Genomic DNA, 23,428 nt, shown 5'->3' with positions numbered 1-23,428 from the left:
AGGTTCTTGTACGTGCTGTAAAGCTACGACACTGGACCCACGGCTTAAAGTCCCTCCCAGAGGACTTGTTCCCTGAATTTTACCGCCCTTAAAAATTCGATGACCTCCGCCGGGTATTTGAACCCGTGTACTACGAGTCATGAGGTGGGAACGTTACCTCTAGACTATGGAGGCCACTTAAGGCCAGTACCTAACACAAACATCCATGCCTTGAGTTGGATTCCAACCCATGATCCCAGTGTTCGAGCGAGCGAAGACATTTCATGCCCCAGACCCCGCGGCCACTGTGATTGGCTAACTGTGGTATAGTAGAAAATAAAAAGTGCAGTGCCACAAATATCCGAGCTTGATCTTTCATACATTGTAACTAAATTCTCTGATCTCTCAAGTTAAATGGGTTGATGTAGAAGTAAAGTTTCTGACTCATGTTTGCAAGCTGTTCATCTCTATCCGGACTGAGATTTTCTGTGGTTCTCTTCTATCCCTCCAGGCAAATGCTGGGATAGTACGACAGTTAGGCCACAATTTCTTCCAATTTATTTTCAGTTAATCTTTCATCCTACCGTTCACTGCTGTAGTGTGTAGATCCGTTACTGGGTAACAGCCTAGAAACAAACAATGAAACAACAACTGCTGCTGGTCAACAGATTCTTAATAAGCAACTAAACACAGCCATTACTGAGTAATGCCTTTGCAAACAAACATGTTCCCATTGAAACGATTGGAGTACAACAATGAATGGTGTTTTCTATGGGGTCAGTGCTGAGGTGTTGTAAGGAGGACAGATGGAGCAAGAGTGGAGAGAGAGAGAATTGTAATGGAGTCTGTGAAGAGAAGACATAGTCGGTGCAGTTGAGAGCCAGCAGGCAACAAAGTGAGCACGGAAGCTGAAGAATCTCCAGTGTTAGAAGCCGTTACCAGGAAATGACTGGTGAAGACACAGCAGACTGAAAATACTTAGCATGTGCTGCAGTGATTTGTATGGTGTGGAGATCAGTGATGGCAGTATAATTAAGTGTAGTCATGAGTCATGTATCAAAGTGGTCAGTAAATCCAATCTCCAATCCAAACCCCATCTGTAGTCACTCATACAGTCTGTGTATTGACAGCTTCATAAAATGACCTACAGGAAGTCTTTAAAGCTCAGCTGTGAATCAGAACACAGGAACACTTAAAACTTTACTCTTAAGTAGGTTAATTTCTTATACCATTAACTTTATGTCTTAATCATTCCAAAGTCTGGGTGAAGACTATGCTCAGATGATTATAATTTGTGTGTCGAGTTATGCTTGAGAAGCAAATTATGTTTCTTCCATCATACAGAGCCATGTTCAAGTAGGATGGGGCACCCTGAGACCAATGATATGGAACATTTAAAAAAGTGAAGAAACCCCTGATTGTTATTAGCTCATTCTAACAGATCGAACTGAGCAGTAACCTTCCATCACTTATGCCTCATGATGGAAACAGATGCAGTTTCTAAAATATTTTGTATGTTAAGTATATGTCATATAATGGTAATATTTGTATGAAGAAATGCTGTACTGTAATACATTTGTTGAGTTTGTACATCAATGTTTGGATTTGCACTGTGTGTACTTTGTTTTCTGTATTGTATTTTGTTTTGTATTCCATTATGTTATAGACCTTACTTGTCTGTATCAGTGCAAGCTCTACTGCCACAGGGTGAACACCCAATTGCAGTAAATAATAATAATAAAAAAACCATGTTGAGAACCTTATGAATTGTCCAGTCCTGATTAGAGAGTCTTTCTGTTTTACCTTTCATATATTGTTAAACAGTTTTTAACGCATGTTTATCCCATATTTCAGAAGAAGAATTCAGAACATTTATTGGGTGTTACTATGCAGGACAACGGATCATGCGAGGAGGAGTGTCTTCTTAGGTCTGTATCACAGCACTGGTTCATTTTTTTAGCCTACTTTCCTTATTTTAAAAAATAAAAGAAAGCTTATGAGATCAACTTGCTGTCTGTGGTCTCCCCTAATGCCTGAAAGCCAGAAGAGACAGCTTTTAATAGGCATTGGCTCGGTAAACGTGTTCCTGTGTCAACAAATACACATGCAACAATAAAAGAACTGTTGGACACAGTGTTTTCTGTGCAGTCCGTGTCCTGTCAAATACAATAAACCCTCATTATAGTGGACCCAGGTGTAGTGGATTTTTGATATAATGGGAAAAATGTGGAAGTGTACAATTGTGAATATTTACAGATGTTGAGGAACTGGGAAGGTTTCATAGCTAGAGAAATATTTAAAATAGGAAAGAACCTCCATTATAAACATTAAATTGTGTGTTCCTGTGTTTATTGTATGTGTTGGATATGTATCCTGTGGTGTGCTTCCATTAATGCCTCTCGTACCTCTTCACAGGCTTATTTTGGATGTCACTGATAATGGACTCCCTGTCCCTTTTATTATTCTGTTATAATGAGGGTTTACTGTTCCCACTGTGTAGTAGTACTTGAATGAATATATAAGGGGTTGGCCTTCTCGGCCCTTGCACTGCGACCTACATTGTAGTAGTACTTAAAGAATGAGTTCTCATGCAGTGAATATTAAACTTATGAGCATCTGGTATGTGATGCGTGGTACTTCTGTAGGTGAGTACCAGTGTTCAGGTGGAATGTGTGACCACCATTTTTAGGGTGCCCTGACATCCCAAGGGACCATGTTCATATCACACTCTTTTAATTTTTAACAAATTAATATGATAATATTTTTTCCAGCACCATCTTATCAGACTCTGCCAAGATAGAAATGAATCTGGCCAATGAAGCGCTAGACCATGAAGTTCAAGTGGAACAGTTAGTTGTAACCCCGTTACAACAGATGCTGGACAATGATGTACCCAAGCACAAAGCTAAACTTAGTAAACTGACATTAGATATGGATTCCGCAAGAACCAGGTATTTATTGTGTGATTTGAGGTTCTCACAGCAGCATTTCTGAAGGGTCTGTTGCAAAATGATGCCATATAGTCTGGCAGGTGTATACCAACATTTCAGGGGAACCTGCTGAAACATGAGAAGGTTACAGAGTATGCAGCTTGTCCCAGAAGACAGGAGTCCTAAAGCATTTGTAATTAATACCTGAATAATGTAACAGAGCTCTGTTTTGTTATAGTTAAAAAAATTAATTTTTTTAAATTCGTTTGGTGGGGGGTGGAGTCCAACTGGGTTCACTCGGCACGGCGGCCACTGATTGTCCTATTGTAGCCTGCCCCAGGTGATTATGATGATGGAGAATTTGGTGGAATGAAGATTGGCAGGGGAAACCGAAGTACTCGGAGAAAACCTGCCCCAACGCCACTTTGTCCACCACAGATCCCACTTGACCAGACCCGGGTTCAAACCTGGACCGCCAGGGTGGGAAGCCAGTGACTAACAGCTTGAGCTATGGCGCAGCCTTTGTTAGAGTTTCTTGATTTTCTCTATGTACCTGCTGGGATTATGTTTCAATGTTGGTCTGTGTTACCTGCATACTGTGGTTCTAAGTGGTATGTTATTTCATAATTTCTCACTCCTTTCAACATCAGGTATGTGCGTATATTTTTTCAGCCATGAAATTGGTTACAAGTTAGGCATATTCTAAGAGTCTTAATCATACCGAACTGTGTGTTTAAATGAACAGATTGGTGTAGCGATAGCATTTAACTTGTGAGCCAGAGGTATCCAGTTTGTAATCTTCATTTCATGCATCCTGTTTTGTTACAATATATAACTTTATTTTTCCGTCACAACACAACACAACACCTAAGGAGTATCAAGGTCAATACCCAGCTATGCCCCACTACATGTTTCGGCCGTTAACGGCCATCATCAGGTGAATATATATATATATATATATGACCGTTGTATTTTTACACAAAAGAATTAACTATTTTGTCATTGTATCTAATTTTACCACAGTTCAGTAGTATACGTTTGTTGATTTGTATTCACCTGATGATGGCCGTTAACGGCCGAAACGTGTAGTGAGGCATAGTTGGGTATTGACCTTGATACTCCTTAGTTGTTGTGTTGTGACAGAAAAATAAAGTTATGTATCCAGTTTGAATCTTCAATTAATTACCATGATTCCTGATAGGTTCTATGTTATTGTTTCTGCTTCCAGGCATATATCTTGATAGTCTGTGACTCCCTCATTTGAAATATTTACCTCCTCACTGTCCATTGCCCTCTTTCCATCAGATTTGGTGCCCAGTAGCCTTTAAAGGTGAATGTAATAATGTAATAAAAACCAACCTTATGATTATTAAATGGTACTGTTTTTTTTTTTTGCGGCTCATATGATTATTTGGAAAGCGCTTAGTTTGAATCTAAGCAGGACACAAACCATTCTGACTCAGGTTTGTCTTGGTGTTTGTCAGTCCCTCCAGGCAAACGTCGGGACAATGCTTTGATTAGGCCACAACTGCGTCTCTCCAGATCCTTTCCATTTCATTATTTACCAATAATCCTATCATTCAGAACTTGGTCTGAGACTCTGACAGTGTAGTAAAATAAGCCCCAAACCAAATTTTATATTAATTTCTGCATCTTTTTTTTTGTTGGTATTACGCATTTTTTTTTTGTAAGGTACCACACGGCTCTTAAACATGGCAGTGCTAATACAAATGCCGTCAAAGAAGAACTGGAAGATGCCGAGCTGAAGGTGGAACAGTGTAGGGTAAGGAAATCTTCATTACACATGAGATCCTCTTATCATTTCTTTTCCCATCAAAGAAGTAATTGGAAATTTAATTAAATTTCATGGCTATCTGTTGTCCCATAGGAGTGCTCTAGGTAAAAGATAAAAGATAAAGTCATCCCTGTAACAGGCCGTAAAGGCCCATAGGAGTGCTCTGTATAATTAAAATGTTATTAAAATAAATCTGTTGTGAATAAAGGTTGTGGGTGCTTCCCACTTGATCGACTGTAGGTTTTTCCCCTGGTCACATGTTGTAGACTTTACCTAGCAATGACTATTTACTTGCTGTTGCTAAGCAGTGGTACCTGAGTTGTCACTGTAACATTTGCTTGAATGTGGGCAGTTCCCACAAGGTAAACGTGGCTGTGGTTAGGATGATATATTTGACAAAATTATATCTAAAAGAGGTAACTGTGATTAATGTAAGTCGGTATTTAAATCAAAATTGTTGAAGGAACATGTAAAACTGTATACTGTGAAGTAACGGTTATCTCAGCGGCCTCCGTAGTCTAGAGGTAACGTTCCCACCTCATGACTCGTGGTAAGCGGGTTCAAACCCGGCGGAGGTCGTCGAATTTTTAAGGGAGGAAAAATTCAGGGAACAAGTCCTCCGGGATGGACTTTAAGCCGTGGGTCCTGTGTCGTAGCTTTACGGCATGTAAAAGAACCTCATATCTCCTAAGGAGATCACTGAGCCAAATTCAAGGACGTTTCCCACCCAACAGTAGTCTCTAACACCTCTGATAGATGGGGGAGGCATTATAGATACAACCAAGCTAGTGGAGGCCGAACTCGCTCGCTCGGTCGGGACTGATGGTATGCACCAATATCGGTAGGATATAGAGACTGGTAGAATATCATTGAAGGAAGCACAATGGACCAATACTGGTCTAAGTGCATGGGGAAACCCACCCTCTCCAATAACTAACTAACTAACGGGTATCTTTGAGTGTATGATTGGATAGATGCAGTGGTTTAAAATTGTGTCAGTGATTTGCGATGTATTGTACTAAACATTTTGTGTTTAGCATTTATATCAATTAACTTGGTACTGTCATCAGAATTTTTGTGCTGTCATTTTGGTTGTTTCATAAATGAGCATGAATGATTCATGGCTTATCTTAAAATAGAATTGTTGATGCAGGATATGCTGGCATCGGAGATGTTCCAGTTGATATCCAGAGAGGCTGATCTTGCCCAGACTATAGTGCAGTATGTCAAACTTCAGAGAGCTTACCATCAGAGTGCCCTGAAGATACTGGAAGAAAAAATACCAGAACTTGAAAAGAACATCAGTAAGTCAGTCACCTTCTGGTCATGGTCAGCATGTGTGCTGAATATATGTCTTCTCTAGGTTGAGGCATGTTGCCAGATAGGCTGTGGTGCTCTGAGTTCATTTCCTGGGTATTTCTTTAATCAGTTTTCACTGTCTATCACCGCTTCAAAAAGGGGCAGGTCATTTTAATGTTACTATGCATAATACATTAGGGGAAGTAGAGGGTTAATTTCCGTAAGACAGCCATATGTATCATCATGCATGGTTATTACACCAAATAAATGAAGGAATATACAAATTACAGCACTGCCAGCTATGAAGAGAAAGGTGTTTTATTTGCATTTTATACAGCAAATGTTCACTCCATGATATGTATGTATTGACCATCTTCTAGTGTACACAGTCTTACATGTCACTTCACTACATGTTTTGGCATCACTACGTGCGTTGTAATTACAATGCACACAGCCAAAAAAGGACACATCACAAGGCACAGTATACACAAAATATAGGAAGAACGACTCCCATAGCGGAAGAATGATATAATACGTGAGTTTGAAATATGACGTATAAGATGATAAATCGTAACAAATTTTATTATAGTTCATGAAGAATATACATTTTAAATCATTATATAAACGACACAAGATGGTGAGCAGTGCAGTAGTTTAACGTAAATAACACACCTGAGGATGGCACAGTGATGCCGAAACATGTAATGAAGTGACAAGTGAGATTGTGTGCACTAGAAGACGGTCAAAACATACACATCATGGACAAGAATCAGTGCAACAGGACGCTAACATACAACATTATTAAATGTTCACTATCCCCCAGCTTCTTCAGTAGGTACATCTACCTGACTGCTACATTTCCTAATTGCCATTCAATGGCAACAAACATTCCCATAGCAACCCAATTTGTTATGAGCTGATGGTACCATTACTCACGAAGTTCCTCCATTTAACAATTTTGTGTGATAGACAGAACTGTGTCTCACGAACGAAAGGCTCAGGGATATATCTTTATGTGAACCATGTTACTTTTTGTGAAGGAATATCAGTTGTTAATTTTTTCACTGGCTGTACAGCCCTGTTGGGCTCTGTCCTCGATTTTCAGTTTCATGATCATTTCACAGATGGTAGGGCTCCTTGGATGAGTGATCAGTTGGTCTCAAGATCTCTACCTAAACACAGGATAAACACATACACACACCAAACATCCATTCCTTGTGTGGGATTTGAACCCACGATCCCGACTTCCGAGCGAGCGAAGACAGTACATACCTTAGACCCCTCGGCTACCTTGACCGCCAGTGTATAAGGATAATATATAAGAATTCAGTTTGTACCTCACAGGAAACAGATCCGAACCCGCGGTCCCGGCTTCCGAGCGAGCGAAGACAGTTCATGCCTTAGACCGCGTGGCTACCGTGACCTATTACACCTACACATTACCTATTTTATTTATGTTTTCAGCAGTTTCTTCTCTTCATATTACCACACAATTACAAGACCTGTATGGAAGCATCAGCTTTAGTCACGTGCCTTGTTCCCTTTCTGATCTCTTTGCCTTGTCCTGCACCTGTTAGTCTAGTAGCGAAATATTGTGTTAGTCTAGGAAGGAAAAAAGTGACGTATAAGTTTATTGTGTATGTTGGTTGGTTTAAAAGTATGCTGTACACCAAGATGATGATGTAATGTGTTCGGTTTTACAGGAGACAGCCCTTTAAAACCAGTTTATGGATACCCATTGGAGGAACATCTTCGTGTCACTCAGAGAAAAGTTGCATTTCCCATTGAGCTTTGTGTATGTGCCTTGCTAGAGCTTGGGATGGAGGAAGAAGGGCTGTTCAGGGTTGCTGGAGGTATGGACATACTCTCAACAGTTTCGTGGTTCTGAAGACATGCATTCTGTTACTGTGTTTTCATACTTGCACATATGTTCATGTGTGTGCAGATTTATCTTTCCCTGAGAACCATTTGTTTGATTTGCATGAAATATATGAAGAACATAGTATAGTATGCCATGGATGGTACCCCACGTTCATAATTTGTAATTTCCATGGTTGTTAATACAAACATGACACCTTCGCAAACTTTTGATATGGATCCAACATTCATAGAATTTAATGTAAAACCATGAATTTTCCTTTACCTGTAGGATACAGGGTAACATATCAGCCATGCAGAGTTAAAGTAAATAGGTTTCTGTGTAATGGCAATAGGTAGTGAACTTTGCAGTGAAACATCTTTGCTTCTGTCTGCCTGAAGATGGCGGCAGTATGTTCCCATAGAATGTTGGTAACTTCCAGTTAGATTACACAGTCTCATAGCACAGAAGGCAACAATATTGTGACATGACGCATGAACGCTGGAAATGTGCAGTCACAAAAGCACCACAGAGACGTCCATTGCTAGTCAGTGGCTGCTAGACATGTCTGCAGCAGCAAACAGGCTTGTGGAAACCAAAGCATTTCTGCAAAATTAACACATCTTTCTATGGAGATGTGGATTCATAGAGACTGACTTGGTATGTGTCAACGAGCAAGCAATAGACATTCTCCATGGTTACCAGAGACTGTATGAGCGACCATGCAGAGAAGAACGCGTTTATTCTTCATTTGTCCTTAGTGATTTGTGAGTCATCACTTGGCATTCGTCACTTGTAAGAGAGTTCAGAATTGAGCATTCGTCTGTGGAGTGTTAACCAGCGGACAGCAGAAGCTGAAGAAGTGACCGATTTGTAAATCAGAACCAAGTCAGTCACAGTAAAAGAGAAGACACTCGTAGTCCAGTAAGGAATGGAGCAAGTCTTAGGGAGTCAGTGATTGTGAGCTGTTATAATTTATTGTAATCAAGAGTGATTGTAAGAGAAGGTGTTAATCAATCCAATCTTCCAATCCAGAACCTGTTGTTAGTCATGGAACCCTGGACATGTGACAATGTTAATGCTTAAAATTGTCATGTATGAGAATGACTTTCACTTGTATTGTGTTTTAGGGTCTTCCAAGGTACGGCGTATGAAGATGAGCTTTGATGCTGGTTGCCTGACCTTGCCAACTGCTCTTGAATACCGAGACCCTCATGTGATAGCCGGTGCCCTCAAATCATACCTGAGGGAACTGCCAGAACCCCTCATGACACATGCCTTGTATGATGAGTGGGTAACAGCAGCAAGGTGGGAAATGGCATGTTAGGTGAAAGTTTTGAGTTTTGGTGAGGGCGTTATGTAGAGTATATCTGTATGTATGACAGAGAAAGTAGAGCCAGGATATTAGTCAGTATAGTGACTGGCTATGGGCTGGATGACTGAGGGGTCAGAGTTTGAGTCCCAGTAGGGTCAAGAATTTTCTCCATGTCATCCAGACTGGCTCTGGGGTCCACCCAACTCCCATCTAATGGGTACCATGGGCTCTTTCCCTGGGTGGTAAAGCGGCTGGAGCGTAAGGCTGACCACTCACCTCCAGCTAGTGCTGAGGTCAAGAAAATGTGGATCTATACATCCACTCCCCCATATGCCTTCATGTCATAGTGCTGAATTAGCTAAGCACAGTAACAACTTTACCTTTATCTTATGACAGAGAAAGTAGGGTTAATGATGAACATTATGTGATGGGAAACTTAATGCTGAGGTCAAGAAAATGTGGATTTATATGTGCACTCCCCCATACGCCTTCATGGTGTAGTGCTTAATTAACTGAGCACAGGGATAACTTTACCTTGATTTGTAAACTCGGTAATGAACCTTAAGATTGTATAAAAGTAGGGACTATCTTGACCAACTCAGCAAATTGTCATTCGCTCAAGGAAGTTGGCTGATAGGTTGATTTGTTCATGTTGGCACATTTATATTTCAGGTGGGACTGTATTGTTATGCTCACATGTCTTTAGACATATTGTAATATAATGTACCTATTAAATCAACAGTGCTATCAAGTATCATTGAGTGATGAGTTCCTGGGTTTGATTTACATTTTTATTTATTTATGTTTATTAGAAAGGAAGTTATTTTGCCAAAATTAGATGAACTATCCTGGTGTCAGTAGACACAGGAAAAATCATGAAAACTGCAGTCACATTAACCTGCCTTGAGGCCAAGATTTGAACCCAGAACCTCCCAGTGCTATCCATTCAGTCATGACATTTGATTTATCCTTTGATGTTATGTAACCTAAGCCTCAGAACAGAATTATTGACACTCTTAACTGCTGAAGCTTCTGTGTTGCTTTTATTTGGCAGTCTATGAAAATCTCTTCAGAAAAATGAAATAACAGTACAAAAATGACACCATTTCATGTTATTTATGAGATGGAATGAACGTTTCAGGTCAGACATGCCATCTCTGTAATTTAAGTATGATTTGTTGCTAGTGTTGTAAACCTTTCCATGGGAGAGTTTGAAGGGGAGGTGTCAGGTCCGTGGCCTGTGAGAAGATACTTCTCTAGTCAGTACATGGTACTTGCTTATAGAACGTAATACTAATAAAATTGTCTGATGTTTTTAGAATTCAGTCATCCAGTGAAGCTCGTCAACAGGCACTGAAACTGGTCGTTGATAAATTACCAGAGGCAAATTTTGACAACTTACGGTACCTGATAAAGTTCCTCTCTGCACTGTCTCGTAACCAGGAAGTGAACAAAATGACACCTCAGAACATTGCCATTGTCATCGCACCAAATTTGATATGGAGCCAAGCTGACGAGAGTACTACAATGGGGTGAGCATGCTACAAACACTTGCAGTCCATCTCTAGACGGGTTCATATAAATTAGTTGCAATAACCATGGACATTTGTTGATATTGTTGCCACCCTCCCAGCGTTGATCACAAGTAATTTTTCTGTTCACATGACACCTCTGTTGTTGAGATAACGGCAGATGTAGTTAGTACAGCACAGAAGAATATTTATTTCATTGTTTTTCTACATTGCCAACATTTAGGGAGGGTATATAATGTTCTCTTTCAAGAAACAGTTACTTTTTGGTTGTTCAATGTAATGCGAAATTAGGGTATTGCAATCTTGCACCTTGAATTTTTATTTAGATGTTTGTATTTATCATTTGAAGGATGGGTTATGTTCATCAGTTTAACGTTTCCCTACATTTTATGTTCAGTTTCATTGCTTCCATGTCATTGAGTGCAGTGTTAAATTTTCTCCATTTAAGATTTCCTCAATTCAGTGTTCAAATATACAGCTGCCTGAGAAATCGTAAACAGGGCTTAACTGTATTCTGGAGGTGATCTATGAAGACTGCAGTTTGGAGTCTGGCTATTCTGATGGGTTCCGTGTGGTTACCTGCAGTTCATCAGGCAGATGCTTTGATGGTGCTTTTTTTTCTTTCTTTTAATTCGCTAGTGGGGGATGGAGTCCAGCTGGGTCCATTCGGCACAGCGGCCACTGATTGGCCTATTGTACCTGCCCTGGGTGATTATGATGATGGAGAATTTGGTGGAATGATGATTGGCAGGAGAAACCGAAGTACTCGAAGAAAACCTGCCCCAGTGCCACTTTGTCCACCACAAATCCCACTTGACCAGACCCGGGATCGAACCTGGCCTGTTGCGGCGGGAAGCCAGCGACTAACCGCTTGTGCTATGGCGCGGCCTTCAGTGGTGCTTTGATGTGGGCCACAGTCACGTTTCATGTTCAGTTCATTATTCATAAACTGTCCTTCTGTTTGACACTATGTTACCGGGGCAGTTAATAATGCATCATTAAGTAAAGGATGAACCAATTACGGGTTTTGTTGGTCCACTGTTCGCACCAAGAGATCCATATTTCTCAGTAGCAGGGCTATAATGGCATCAAAATCCATGTTTTCTAGCTAAAAGAGTACAGTTGTGGTGCATCATTTTATAACATGTTTCTGTTTTTAATTTTTAATGTTATTAGGCCTGCATATGTTTTGTGTTTAATGAAAGAACAGGTAACTTGAAGTTTGATGAGTGTTAACAGTTGCTGCAGTACCACTAATATCCAACTTTCCACAGGGCTTTGGTCTTCCATTCTCAGTATTTTTCATGAAGGTAACCTCTGTGGATTGCAGGGAGTTGGCAAGAATAAAGTGTGATCAGTACACAAGGAAATGCAGTAGGTTAATGTTAACACTAACAGTACTGGTCATGTGCACCCAGTAATAAGCTCAAACTCTGCTTTCAGGATGAACATGAGTTCAGCAAACACGTACAGCTCTATCGTAGACAGTTTGGTGAATAATGCAGAATTGTTTTTCCCTGGTGGTGAGTGTAAATTGTGTTTAGTTGTGATTGAAATGAGGTTGTGTGGAATAAAAAGATTTACTAGAATAATCACTTACAGAAACTCCAGTGAAATGAGAAACCAGTTTCTATTTCTTTTTTTATTTCTCCTCCCCCCCCCCTCTTGCAAGCGCAGGTATGCGCACACATATCTGTCCATCTTCAGTTCTTCTCTCCCGTTTCTGTTTCCTTATTTGTGTGTGTGTGTGCGCAAGTGAGAGGGGGTTCAGCAGAACGACCAGAAGCTCATGATGCATAAATATTTTGAATTAGCGCATGGTGTTTGTTGACATTTATTGTGGAGCTGAAATTGAATTATTAAATTCATAAATGATGAAATTAGTTATTGTCGATTTAACGTTTGACAATTTCCCACCTGGCTCGTGTATGTTCAACTTCATTTACCCAAGCCTGGCTTTATAACATGCAGTTCTGACTGATGATAAGCTAGCAAACTGATTTTTGTAAGCTTCTGGCCATATGCTGAAATTCAGAAATGTGAAATAACTGTTAAGTAAATAATGTATGAATTTTTTTTTTACCCCCAGACATTGAGTTCTTTCAAACTTTTTCTCATGAAACAACATTAATAAACGGAATGACCACAAGTATTGGATCAGTTAGTGGATTTCAACCTCATGAATGGACAAGCAGCTCTCCTTCTGAGAAAATGGCAACCAGTGGCCATACCAGAGGAAGTAGCGGTGATGGTCAACTGATCAATCTTGGAGAACCTGACATGAAAAGAACACAGTCAAACAGTAGTCTTTCAGATCACAGCAGGTGCAGTATCAATTTATTTCTCTACAAGTTACACAGAAGCAGAGAGTACCGCAGTGTAGAATACTGCTCGACTTCAGGCATTACTAAGATATGTAACTATTTATTTGTAACATGGTATTTATATTCTACAACATGCAGTTGAAAATCATTTTATTTCTCTGTTTAGTGTAATGTCACTATTATTTACCATATTTACTTGAATATAAGATGATTTTTCTTTTGCTTAGGAGTCTGAAAAGACAAGGATCATCTTCCGTTTGCATACGTAGAAAATGCGAAGCACTAGTCAATATGGTTATGTTAACAGTAGTATTTCACAGGGATTGTTTTTAGGGTGGGTAATTTGCCTGTTTCATAGCACTTTATATCTCTCGGCTCAATGTCAAGGAAATGTGTTTGCCATTATGTAGGATTTGAGGTTCTCACAGTGGTAGTTATGAAGAGTACTATCTTCTGAAATATAATGTCATGTGGTCCATTAAAAGGCAACCGATGTTCCAGAGGAACATGTTGCCTCCATCCTCGGGTTCGATGAATGAGCCAACCAAGAAACTGGCATGAAAGCAAGTGACAAGCAGACTGAAAATTATGGAAATAGGGGATGGTGTAAAGTGCATCTTGTGTACAGTTTTCCTTTATTTCCAAAAGCAGATTGTTTTGTTTCCTTACTTGTTTTGTCATTATTTAGTTTCAGTGTTTTTGCTTTGATGTTGAGTTGGAAGTCGCAGAGTATCAGACTAGTTTTCCGTCATTGTAGACAGACACTCCCCGTACATTCTGATTTCTAAAATTTCCACTTTCAGTCCTCCACATGGGAGCCCTAAACCAGCTGCCCGCAGAAAGAACAAGCCAGCTCCTGTCCCCCCTGCTACTGGTGCATCACCGAAGGAGCCACCACCTCCGCCATCAGGCTCTACTCCTGAAAAACCTGAGAAACCTCCTCGGCCAGCTGTAGGTCCAGTGTCATCAACATTGCCTCGACCCAGCAAGAAAAACTCCGGAGAATATGACGTGAGAACAGCAGTTTCAGGCCCTGTTGAAAATGTATCACCCATGGCAACAGAAAGGAATCAGAAATCCAGTGATAGCAGTATTTCTTCTGGAATGAGGAAACAAAGCACAGATGGTTTAGAACATCAACAGAATTGCATGGTATCATCTTCCATGCATAGAAGACTCAGCAGTGGGGGAGGAGAAAAAGTGTGTACAGAAAAATCTGTGGAAGGAAATGAATCTGTATCCCCAATAGCAGAGTCACAAATGGCTCCTTCCGCCACTGCTGTTGGAACCACTACTATAGCCATCACATCTGGATGTACTGGAAAGGTGTCTGGTGTGACAGAAAGCCTCCAGCAAAAGAATATAGCACATCCTTCTATAGGTAGCTCTAGCGCATTAGAAAAGAAACACCCACAAAGGCCAATTCCTGTTGCTGCCCCTAGAAGCACAGTGAATATTAATGCTAGCAATGCGACTGTCTCTAACAGGGAAGTTCAGAATCAGTCTTCCGAGAATAAAACTTCAGAAAATGTATGTTCAGCATCTTCTAGAGTAAGCAGTGAGTCAACAAAGGATGTAGACGCTTTGGGAGGGCATGACTCCGTAGTACTGAGAAGGCCTTTACACTCGGAGAGTGGAGACCGTTCAAATAAACCAGCTGTGCCTGAACGACCAGCTATTCTTCTTCGACCTCATAATTCATTCCGTGGTTCCAGACACTCTGCTGATTCAGATACTTCTAGCGATAAACATAATACAGATGTGAGTATAAAGATATATTTTTACTTTGGTGTTTTATGGATGTTGGTTGATGTAGTTAGCACTATGCTTCTGCTATGTTTAACAGTTTAAGGTGGCTCATGAGTACACTCACTGATCACATGGTAGTAACAAGTTAGTGAGACTAAAATATCAGCTGAATCATGCTATATACAGTCCTGATGTTACACTCAGGGACTGAAAATTATGCATCAGGTCTTGGATCTTAATGATGTGTAACTGTTACTTGTTAGGATGGAAGGGAATGGTTTTAGCCTGTAATACAAGAAGGGTTACTTAATTACTACAGAGCTAAGATAGCGCAGTCAGAGTTTGAGTCCCTGTAGGGCCAAGGATTTTCTCTACTCCGCGTTGTCCAGACTGGCTCTGGGACCCACCCAGCTTTCTTTGCAATGAGTACTGGCCACTCTCTAACTAGTGCCAAGGTCAAGAAAGCATGGGTCTGTACATCCACTCCCCTATTTGTCTTCATGGCGTAGTGCTTAATTAGTGAAGCACAGGGACATCTTTACTTTATTTTAATACTTAATTACTATAGAAATGTTGTTGTCATTTGTTCTGTAGAGGGGCATGTGGTAGCATAGTTGGTTGAGGCACTACGCTACAAGCTGGAAGGTCGTAGGTTCGAGTCCCGATGAGGTGAATTATTTTTTCAATTGACCTGATCCTTCCAGCTGCACTATGGCCCTGGGGTTGACTCAGCCTTTGACGGAAATGAGTACCAGGAATCTTCCTGGGGGGGTAAATGGCGGCCAGTGCGTAAGGCTGACAACCTTACTGCCATCTGTGAGCCGATTGTCTGGACAAAATGTGGGAGCCTTGATGTCTCACAACCCTATGGGCCTCCTGCTACAGGGATAGCTTTACCTTACCTTTTTTTGTTCTGTAAACATTGAGAAACTAGTATCAGAAGTTAACTTTTAGGGACAGTGTAGTGAAATTGAAGTGGGTTTTTATATCATTCAATGCTGAGTTGTTTATATGCAAACTTGGATTACAGTAAATTTCAATTTTTACCTGAAATTCATATCTGGGTCACCTTAATGTATTCTAACCCAACTTTTGTAGTGTTGTAACACTTACCATGGGTTTAGGGACAGTAGTGTAAGCGGTGTTGAACTAAACAGCTTGCGCTTTTTGAAGGTTATGTGTATGCTGCATATCCTTCTGTGCAAAGTAGGTACATTCCATTCTGAGAGATTCCTTTACCAGCACCTTTTTGGGCTGCCTGTTCATATGATTTTTTAATACGTAGACGTGCATTTTATTTAGGTTTCTTGTATCTTGATATTTCAGGCAAGCTTTCAGAAGAAACCTCAGTTTCCTAAGAGAACACACATCCAGTTCCCAGAGACTTATCACGCTCATTTTAAGCAGTGCAGATAATATTCGCTAGAAATTTTGAAAGCTTATTGTTTGGTGCTCTGGAGTTATTGATATTAATAGCCAGCTTTAAAATTATTAATAAAGACTTCTGTTTATAAATAAGTAATTTTCAACCCTGGAACAATGGAATAAGAATTATTACATACAGTATATTTGTGTTGTTTAGAATAGGCTAGGTTTTCGTGTTCTTAGATTTCTCCATTTGAAAAACATTTCATTTTTAAATGGAATACACTCCTAAAGATAATCTCTGCAAATTAACTTTACAGTTTAGGCTTTGAGGTTATCGTGTTATGATAGGTCTTTGTATGAGGTAAGCATTTTATGTGCTTTACACCCAAATCGGACTCTCCTTTTGGTTTCTTCAGATGTAACCATTTACAAGTGTGAGAAAAGTTTGAAGTTCAAAACCATGAAGTTTGAATTCTGTAACTTGGATTTTCACACATACCTCAAAAATAATTTAAGCCAGTGAGATTCATAGGCCCACTTTAGTGTCGAGCAGCATTAGTGTAGTGAAGACTGTTACTTTACCATCAGTGAGAAATTTAATGCATTAATTTTATGACTATATATACCAGGTATGCCACACTTTGGATGTGTGAAGAGTACAGTGGGTGCTGTAATAAGAGTACCAAAATTGCGGAATGATATTCATAATATCTGATAGGAATTAGCCATGTAAGAGTGACCTGACTTCATGCTCATCACGAAGTGCAGGGCTAACCACTGAAAGGGTTCGTTATAGCTTAGGTGCTTATAAAAATATATTTTTTCCTGTGTAACTATACCAGTATAAGTATGTGCTCTGCATGGATCAGGCCTTTGTAACACAAACACACAAAAATTATACCGGTCAGTTTCAAAATTATTTATTTAAATTAAATTTTGCAATGTCAAATGTGTCTGAAAACAGTTACTAATGGTTTGATGGATTATATTGTTGTTATGTATGATCTGGAGTCATACTAATTGCGTACTTTTCAAAGTTATCTGTTGGATGTCACATAAAATCGGTTGAAAAATTAACGCAGAATATTTAGTAATGACTTTTTCTCAAATTTTATCTTGACTGTCGTGTCTTTATAGGGGAGGACAGCATTATCACATGTTCTGGGGAATTGAAGGATGTATAAGACCAACTGATGAGACCCTTGTGGCCATGTATCAGCAGTTGAATGTATTTTAATAGCTTTGAGAACTTCTATCAAACTGGATTTACTTCTTAGGTTTTTTTTTAGTGTTTTCTGCTGTTAGTGGTATGATGTTTTAACAACACGCCACTGTGTCCCTTCTCTTACTCAGTGATTCACAGTTTAAGCGGCCCCTTAATATCGGTTTTATCAGCATCTTAGAAAAAAATTGGGACATGACACTGTAGAAAGAGGAAAAGCATAATTAGAGATGTTTGTATGCTCGGTTGCAGTCCGAGCGCCCCCTGCTGGAACGCACCCACATGTACTGTGTAGACAAACAGCAGGTGGCAATTATTCAAGTTGGGGGAGAGAAGGAGAAGATGGTTGCAGTTCCTATCAACAACAATAACAATAATGAGCCTGTGTTACAGAGGAGCCCTTCCATGGGGGGTCGACCCCACTCCGTGTCCCTCTCAGGTAACGTACCCCCTTCACTCGACTGCATGTGTGTTCTCATTGCATGCACTCTGTACCACAACTAACGATTGTGCTGGTGAATGTGTACATCTGCTTGGAGCACAACACAACATGCTTTTGTCATCCTGCCTGTGTCAAGAAGTGACAGAAGAAATATATGGTAAAAGGTTATTATTGACTCTGGATTTCATGTGTCGTGTTTATATCTGACTGCAAGGCAACGTCAGATATAAAGGAAGCACCCGCCTTCACCCAAGAAGAATTTAAGAAAAAATAATTTCATTACTGGACCAGATATAATTGTTTGGTACACTTCTGTGGCACAAACATGACTTCCCCCACCAAACTCTTCATAATGACCCATTTTATGTTCACAGAATGTTTTTCTGTTGCACCATGCACTTAGTAACTGTTCTTTGTTATTACTTCACCATTTTACATTGGCTATACACAAGTTTCAGTCTTTTAAGGATACATATTAAGCCTTAGCCTTTTGAGTCCAGTGGTTAATATATGTACCACCTGCTTTAGTGCACTAAAATTCTGCATTCTGCCCACAGAGTGTATCTGTGTGTTCCATATGGTTCTTACAATAAACAGAGACTGTTTCTCTAGACAGCATTAACTGGTTTGTTTCTTAGAGCACAGGTGAATGTGTTTCCTATGAGGTAGGGACTGAATTTATATATATTTGAAAACTTTCGGTATCAGAAGGATTAATTTAAAATAGGCAAGAATGCAATGTGTGGGAGCAAAGTAACTGCATTATCCGATAATGCATAGAGGATTCTTTGTCCATGTATTAGTGTGACCTGGTGCTGTGGAGCTAGTAGGTGTTGGAGAGAAGGTATACATACTTATCTCTCCAGCAGACAGCTCTGGTAACTCCTCTCACCCTGCCACCTCTATTGAGTTTCAAGTTCTCGACGTGGACTCCGTTATTATGTCCGTCTCATTATTGCAGAGAGTCCTATAGCTATTTATTTTCTGTTACACAAGTCTTGACAAGATTTGTGATGGAAAATGAACTACTTTTGTCCGACACTCGTACGTGTTGCAGAAGTGGAATGTGGAGAAGATTTACTTTGAAATAAGCTACTGTCTCTTCAGAATTCTTACATAGTTCTCATTTGTGGTCATCTTTTTCATTTATATTTTATAGCCTCTGTAGTTGAAACAGCGTCATTAAATAATATAAGAAGCAGTCATCTTAACTGTGCAGTTTGATATTATTTGAACAAGTATATTATTGACTCAGCATTAGAATTGACTTTCTTTGTTCATTAACCGTGTTGTGAATGTTACAGCATTTTGTATTGATTCACAGACAAGGGACAGTGCCTTGAAAAGCCAGAGAGACCACCGAAACCCGAAAATGCAAATTCCTGTGTTGAAAGAGGGCAACGCCAGTCTAGTCATTCCCGGACCATGTCAGAAGGGAACATTTTCAACTTCGACAAAGATAAATCGGGTAACTGTTTCTACATATATATATTAACATTGTTTTGTAAACTATCGAAATAATTCTCTTTGACTTGTGGAAAGGAAGACAGTAGAGTATTGACAAGGACTCTAAAACCTGAAAGTTCAAGATTACAGAAGTTATGGGTGATATTTATTTGTAGAGCATGAAACTCTGAGCCAGAAGTGATGGAAAGATGGGAAGCTCTGAGCCAGAAGTGATGGAAAGATGGGAAGCTCTGAGCCAGAAGTGATGGAAAGATGGGAAGCTCTGAGCCAGAAGTGATGGAAAGATGAGAAAGTGGAGTTACAGTGGAGGCAAAATGAGATGAACCAAGCAGATTATGTCTGTCACATTACTGCACAGTCCTGTAGCTATTTATTTTTTGTTACACAGGTCTTGAAAGATTTGTGTTGGAAAATGAACTACTTGTGTCAGACACTCTTGTAAATGTTACAGAACTGGAATGCGGAGACTTGACATGCCAGTAACAGCCTAGACTCGAAGCAGAGATGTGCTCAGTTTGAATTAAGAAGAAATTTATATGTTTATAACAGAGGGCAGAATTACAGGAGACAGGAGAAACAGTTGATTCTGTTAGATGGAGGTGGCATTTTGTGTAACATTTTGATTTACCCATTAGGGGGTGATTGCAAAAGATCAGTGTCCAGTATAAATCTGTTGGAGAATAATGTTTAATAAAAACTTCCCTGATGTTGATTACCTTGTGTTGTGATAATGCGATAATTCGGAGGCATTGATAGATTTTTCGTAATTTTCATTCATCTCTCCAAAAAAATGCCATGATAGTATTTTCAGATAGGTTATAACTCCCTCCTCTTCTGTAATCCTTAATCCTTTCATGAAGTTGTTTGCATCTTATTTAGTGCCATATAGCCTCAGCAATTTAAATAGCATTGTTAAATAACTAAAGAATTGTTCATATTATTACACAGAAAACTGGGTGTCCTAAAAGTCACTTTAGTGGGACAGTGAAGTGTTTTACTGGATTATTTTGACTTTTGTTCAGATTTTTATTTGTAACAGGTGTTTACACTGTTGTGGCTCTAGCACGTCTGTAAATAAAATAGTTCTTCCTTGGAACGTGAGTATAATCTTGGTAAAGCAACTTCTGTGACATGCTATACTAATTTTAAGAGATCTAGGTCAGAAGATTTATACCAAGTATGCACATAATTTATTTTTATGGTGAGTACATAAAGTTTTCAATTCTTTTACGGCTAGCATTACATGGATATTTTCAGATTGAAATGAATTTATCATGGTGTTGATTGTTTCTTGTTTGAAGGTATGAGGCCACAACCATCTCAGACCTCACCACAGGGCAGTGGCAATTCACCAGGTTCTCCCAGACACCCCAGTCGTCCTCCGCGGCCACAGCCTCCCCCTCCTCCACCACCGGGCAAGTGTAAGCAGGAGCGTTTATGGGAGAGTACAGATCTTTGATAAGAAGAGTTGTGCACATCTCACCAGACGAGTAATATATTTAAGGCAGCATTGTAGCACTAATAAGGGATAAGCATGTAACACATTTAGGACAATATTGCTTGACAAGCTTTGTTTCTACCACTGGGAATGATAAGTGGTATAAATATAATGACTGAAAGTGCCTCTGTCTTTTAAAGTTTCAGGTGCTGTTGTATGAATATTTAATTATCTCTTGAAATCAGATTTAATCTACAGCCTAAGAACTTTTTTCACATTGCAAGTTTTTCAATATATAATGAAGCACTTGTTACAGTGATTTCACATATAGTTGTGGAGACTGAATAGATAAAACAGTTTAGGTATATTAGGATGGATCTGTGAATTGAGCGTGAAAAATTGAAAATTTGGAATACCAGGAATTCCAGTTCTTTACAGAAGTTTTCTCTGGTATTTCATTGTAATCTGTTAAAGCTTGTTCCTCTGTTTTAAGATCTCCAGTGATATAAAATGTTTTGTTTCTTGTTATGGAAAATTGAGATGCATTTATTATGTTCAGGTGCTGTGTGTTGAGAAAACTCTTTATTTTCTTGTTCGTGTTCTGCACTTCTGTCTTTCTCTTGATTACTTTTTCTGTGTTTGGGGTGTTAGCACAGTTGAAAGTTGCAGAACTTCATATATTAGATTCTTCATGCCTGGCTGAATGTAAGAGTTTGAAAACTGCAGAATGGATTTTCATGAAAATTGATATTGGGGAGTTAAAAAAAAAGATTATCATATCACCCAGACTTTGCTTAAAATTGGACAAGATGAAATATGTGGGTTCCTGTGCTTATCTCGAGCATACCTCACCCTTTCACAGATGGACTCGACAAAAACTGTGGGGGAAAGTGAAATATATTTTATACCCAGCACAGTTTTCAAGGTAGTTGAACAGAAGGAATTGAACACACCAGAAATGTTAATCATGCATTTCCTAAATTGTCTATTACTATGTTAAATACTTTATATTGTATACTGCCGTAAAGTCTGCACACAAAACCATGTCATATTTGAACTTTCCAGCATTAGTTTATTAAACATTCAAATCTTCAGCCTGGGAATTCTCGACAGCACAAATAATTATTGTTATATGTGTAAGTGCTGCTTACATACTTTTTATATAACAGCGTAAAACGTGATAGATACTGTATTTTGTATTGTCATTTGATGTTAGTTAAAATGCTTTATTAACCAATAAAGAAGAAACAGAAGATGTTCATTTCAAGTCAGTATGTTTTATATACAGTTATGTCTAGAAGATAAGAATGTTATATGTATAAATGATTTTTATCATGATAGTTCTGTAAATAAAATTTGAGCAATAATAGGGAATTCAGCATTTAACTACCTTAATATTATTGTATGATTGTGACTGAAGGTAAAAAAAGGAATGCATCTACTTGTTGATGTAATTCATAGATGTAAAAATGAAGTGAGAAGGTGAAATATAATGAAGGTGGTGACATTTTAAGATGCTATATGCATCTTCTTTTCAGAGAGAAAAAAGAAGAAGATATTTTTGCAGCTCCTGAAATTCCAATGTACTGACTCAAAAAGAATCCTATGTTATCCATATGTTACTTTGTGTTTTGAAAATTCTGCCTTGTTCCCTAACATCCTCAACCTTCTTTTTACTTATTTGTTTTGACAGAGAGAAATTTTCTGACATAACATTTCAAATTTTGTGATTTGCAGATTTCAGAATGTCTGTTTTTGTGTTTGGAGGAAATGTGTGAGCAAGAAATAAAGGGTTGGTTGGAGAGTATGTATTTCCAAAGCACTTGGATATGATATTGGACCTGTTTATTTTTATTGTTATTTTGTATAGAGAAAATCCCTGTTTAAGATTTCTTTGGTGAACAGTGTTTATGAACGCTTAAACTGAGAGAAATCTTGAATGGAGGTAGTTAGTACTGGCACTCCAAACTTGAGGTCACTGAAATTGAACGTTAAGTGAGGGAAGACCTTAAATAGAGAATGATTAAGCACATTTTCACTGTATATTGTTTCAAACCTGTAATGGTTCTCTCTCATTTTGTTTACTTTGCCTTTAGTCTTTTTTTTCATCCCTGGTTTTCTTTCCATCAAGTGAGCAGATCTCCAATTTCTTCCCTCCTTTTCATTAAGATTCATTAAACTCTTAATTGTGCTTGGTCGTATATAGAGGAACCTCTGCAGAACAGAGCTGACAGCAATGAAATTGCCCCATTACCTCCAATTCCTGCAGTCTAGTGTTTGGTGCTTCATCTGTTACACTGATGCCACAAATTACTGTGTCGTCACTGTACTTAATGTGAGGGAATTGTTGACCACCAGTTAGTGGAAGGCAAGGTTATGTTCGTGTACCCGTATGGATGTATTGCACACCTTTCCAGTGCTTTGGCCACAATTTCCTTATTGCCAGGTCGGTTAAATTACTGCTGGACATGAATTTGATTGGTTAGTTGGTTAATCATTTATGATATTTGAAGTTCAGCATGTAGTTTGGTAGGTAGGTAATATTTCCCTGATTGCCATTTTACCATCTCTCTTGTATGAATGTGAAGTATTGTCTTTTACCATGAAGAAAGAACCTGAATTGCTAGTATCAGAGAAAGTGCTGCAAGAAGTATCTGTACCTTTGAAAAAGGAAGATTTTATGATTAAAGTGAAGTTTGCATGTGCTTAA

General features: G+C 39.1%; 1 protein-coding gene across 5 annotated transcripts in view; it reads left to right on the top strand.

Moving 5' to 3' along the window:
- Positions 1 to 22,551, top strand: part of LOC111868282 (rho GTPase-activating protein 44) — a 29,406-nt gene extending 6,855 nt beyond the window's left edge. For 4 of the 5 annotated variants that reach the window (XM_023858798.2, XM_023858797.2, XM_023858799.2 and 1 more), the window contains exons 4-16: positions 1,834 to 1,907; positions 2,751 to 2,930; positions 4,602 to 4,692; positions 5,858 to 6,008; positions 7,707 to 7,856; positions 8,992 to 9,169; positions 10,496 to 10,708; positions 12,152 to 12,231; positions 12,798 to 13,032; positions 13,836 to 14,793; positions 17,624 to 17,810; positions 19,138 to 19,281; positions 20,582 to 22,551. In XM_023858798.2, coding sequence (XP_023714566.1) covers positions 1,834 to 1,907; positions 2,751 to 2,930; positions 4,602 to 4,692; positions 5,858 to 6,008; positions 7,707 to 7,856; positions 8,992 to 9,169; positions 10,496 to 10,708; positions 12,152 to 12,231; positions 12,798 to 13,032; positions 13,836 to 14,793; positions 17,624 to 17,810; positions 19,138 to 19,281; positions 20,582 to 20,739 — 2,799 coding nt within the window. In that variant the 3' untranslated portion in view covers positions 20,740 to 22,551. The remainder of the gene's footprint in view (positions 1 to 1,833; positions 1,908 to 2,750; positions 2,931 to 4,601; positions 4,693 to 5,857; positions 6,009 to 7,706; positions 7,857 to 8,991; positions 9,170 to 10,495; positions 10,709 to 12,151; positions 12,232 to 12,797; positions 13,033 to 13,835; positions 14,794 to 17,623; positions 17,811 to 19,137; positions 19,282 to 20,581) is intronic. The other variant, XM_023858801.1, reaches the window with a different exon arrangement.
- The last annotated feature ends 877 nt before the right edge of the window (positions 22,552 to 23,428 follow it).

Source organism: Cryptotermes secundus, unplaced genomic scaffold (genome assembly GCF_002891405.2).
Source record: "Cryptotermes secundus unplaced genomic scaffold, Csec_1.0 scaffold1003, whole genome shotgun sequence".
NCBI lineage: Eukaryota > Metazoa > Arthropoda > Insecta > Blattodea > Kalotermitidae > Cryptotermes > Cryptotermes secundus.
This window is presented reverse-complemented; position numbering and strand designations above follow the sequence as displayed.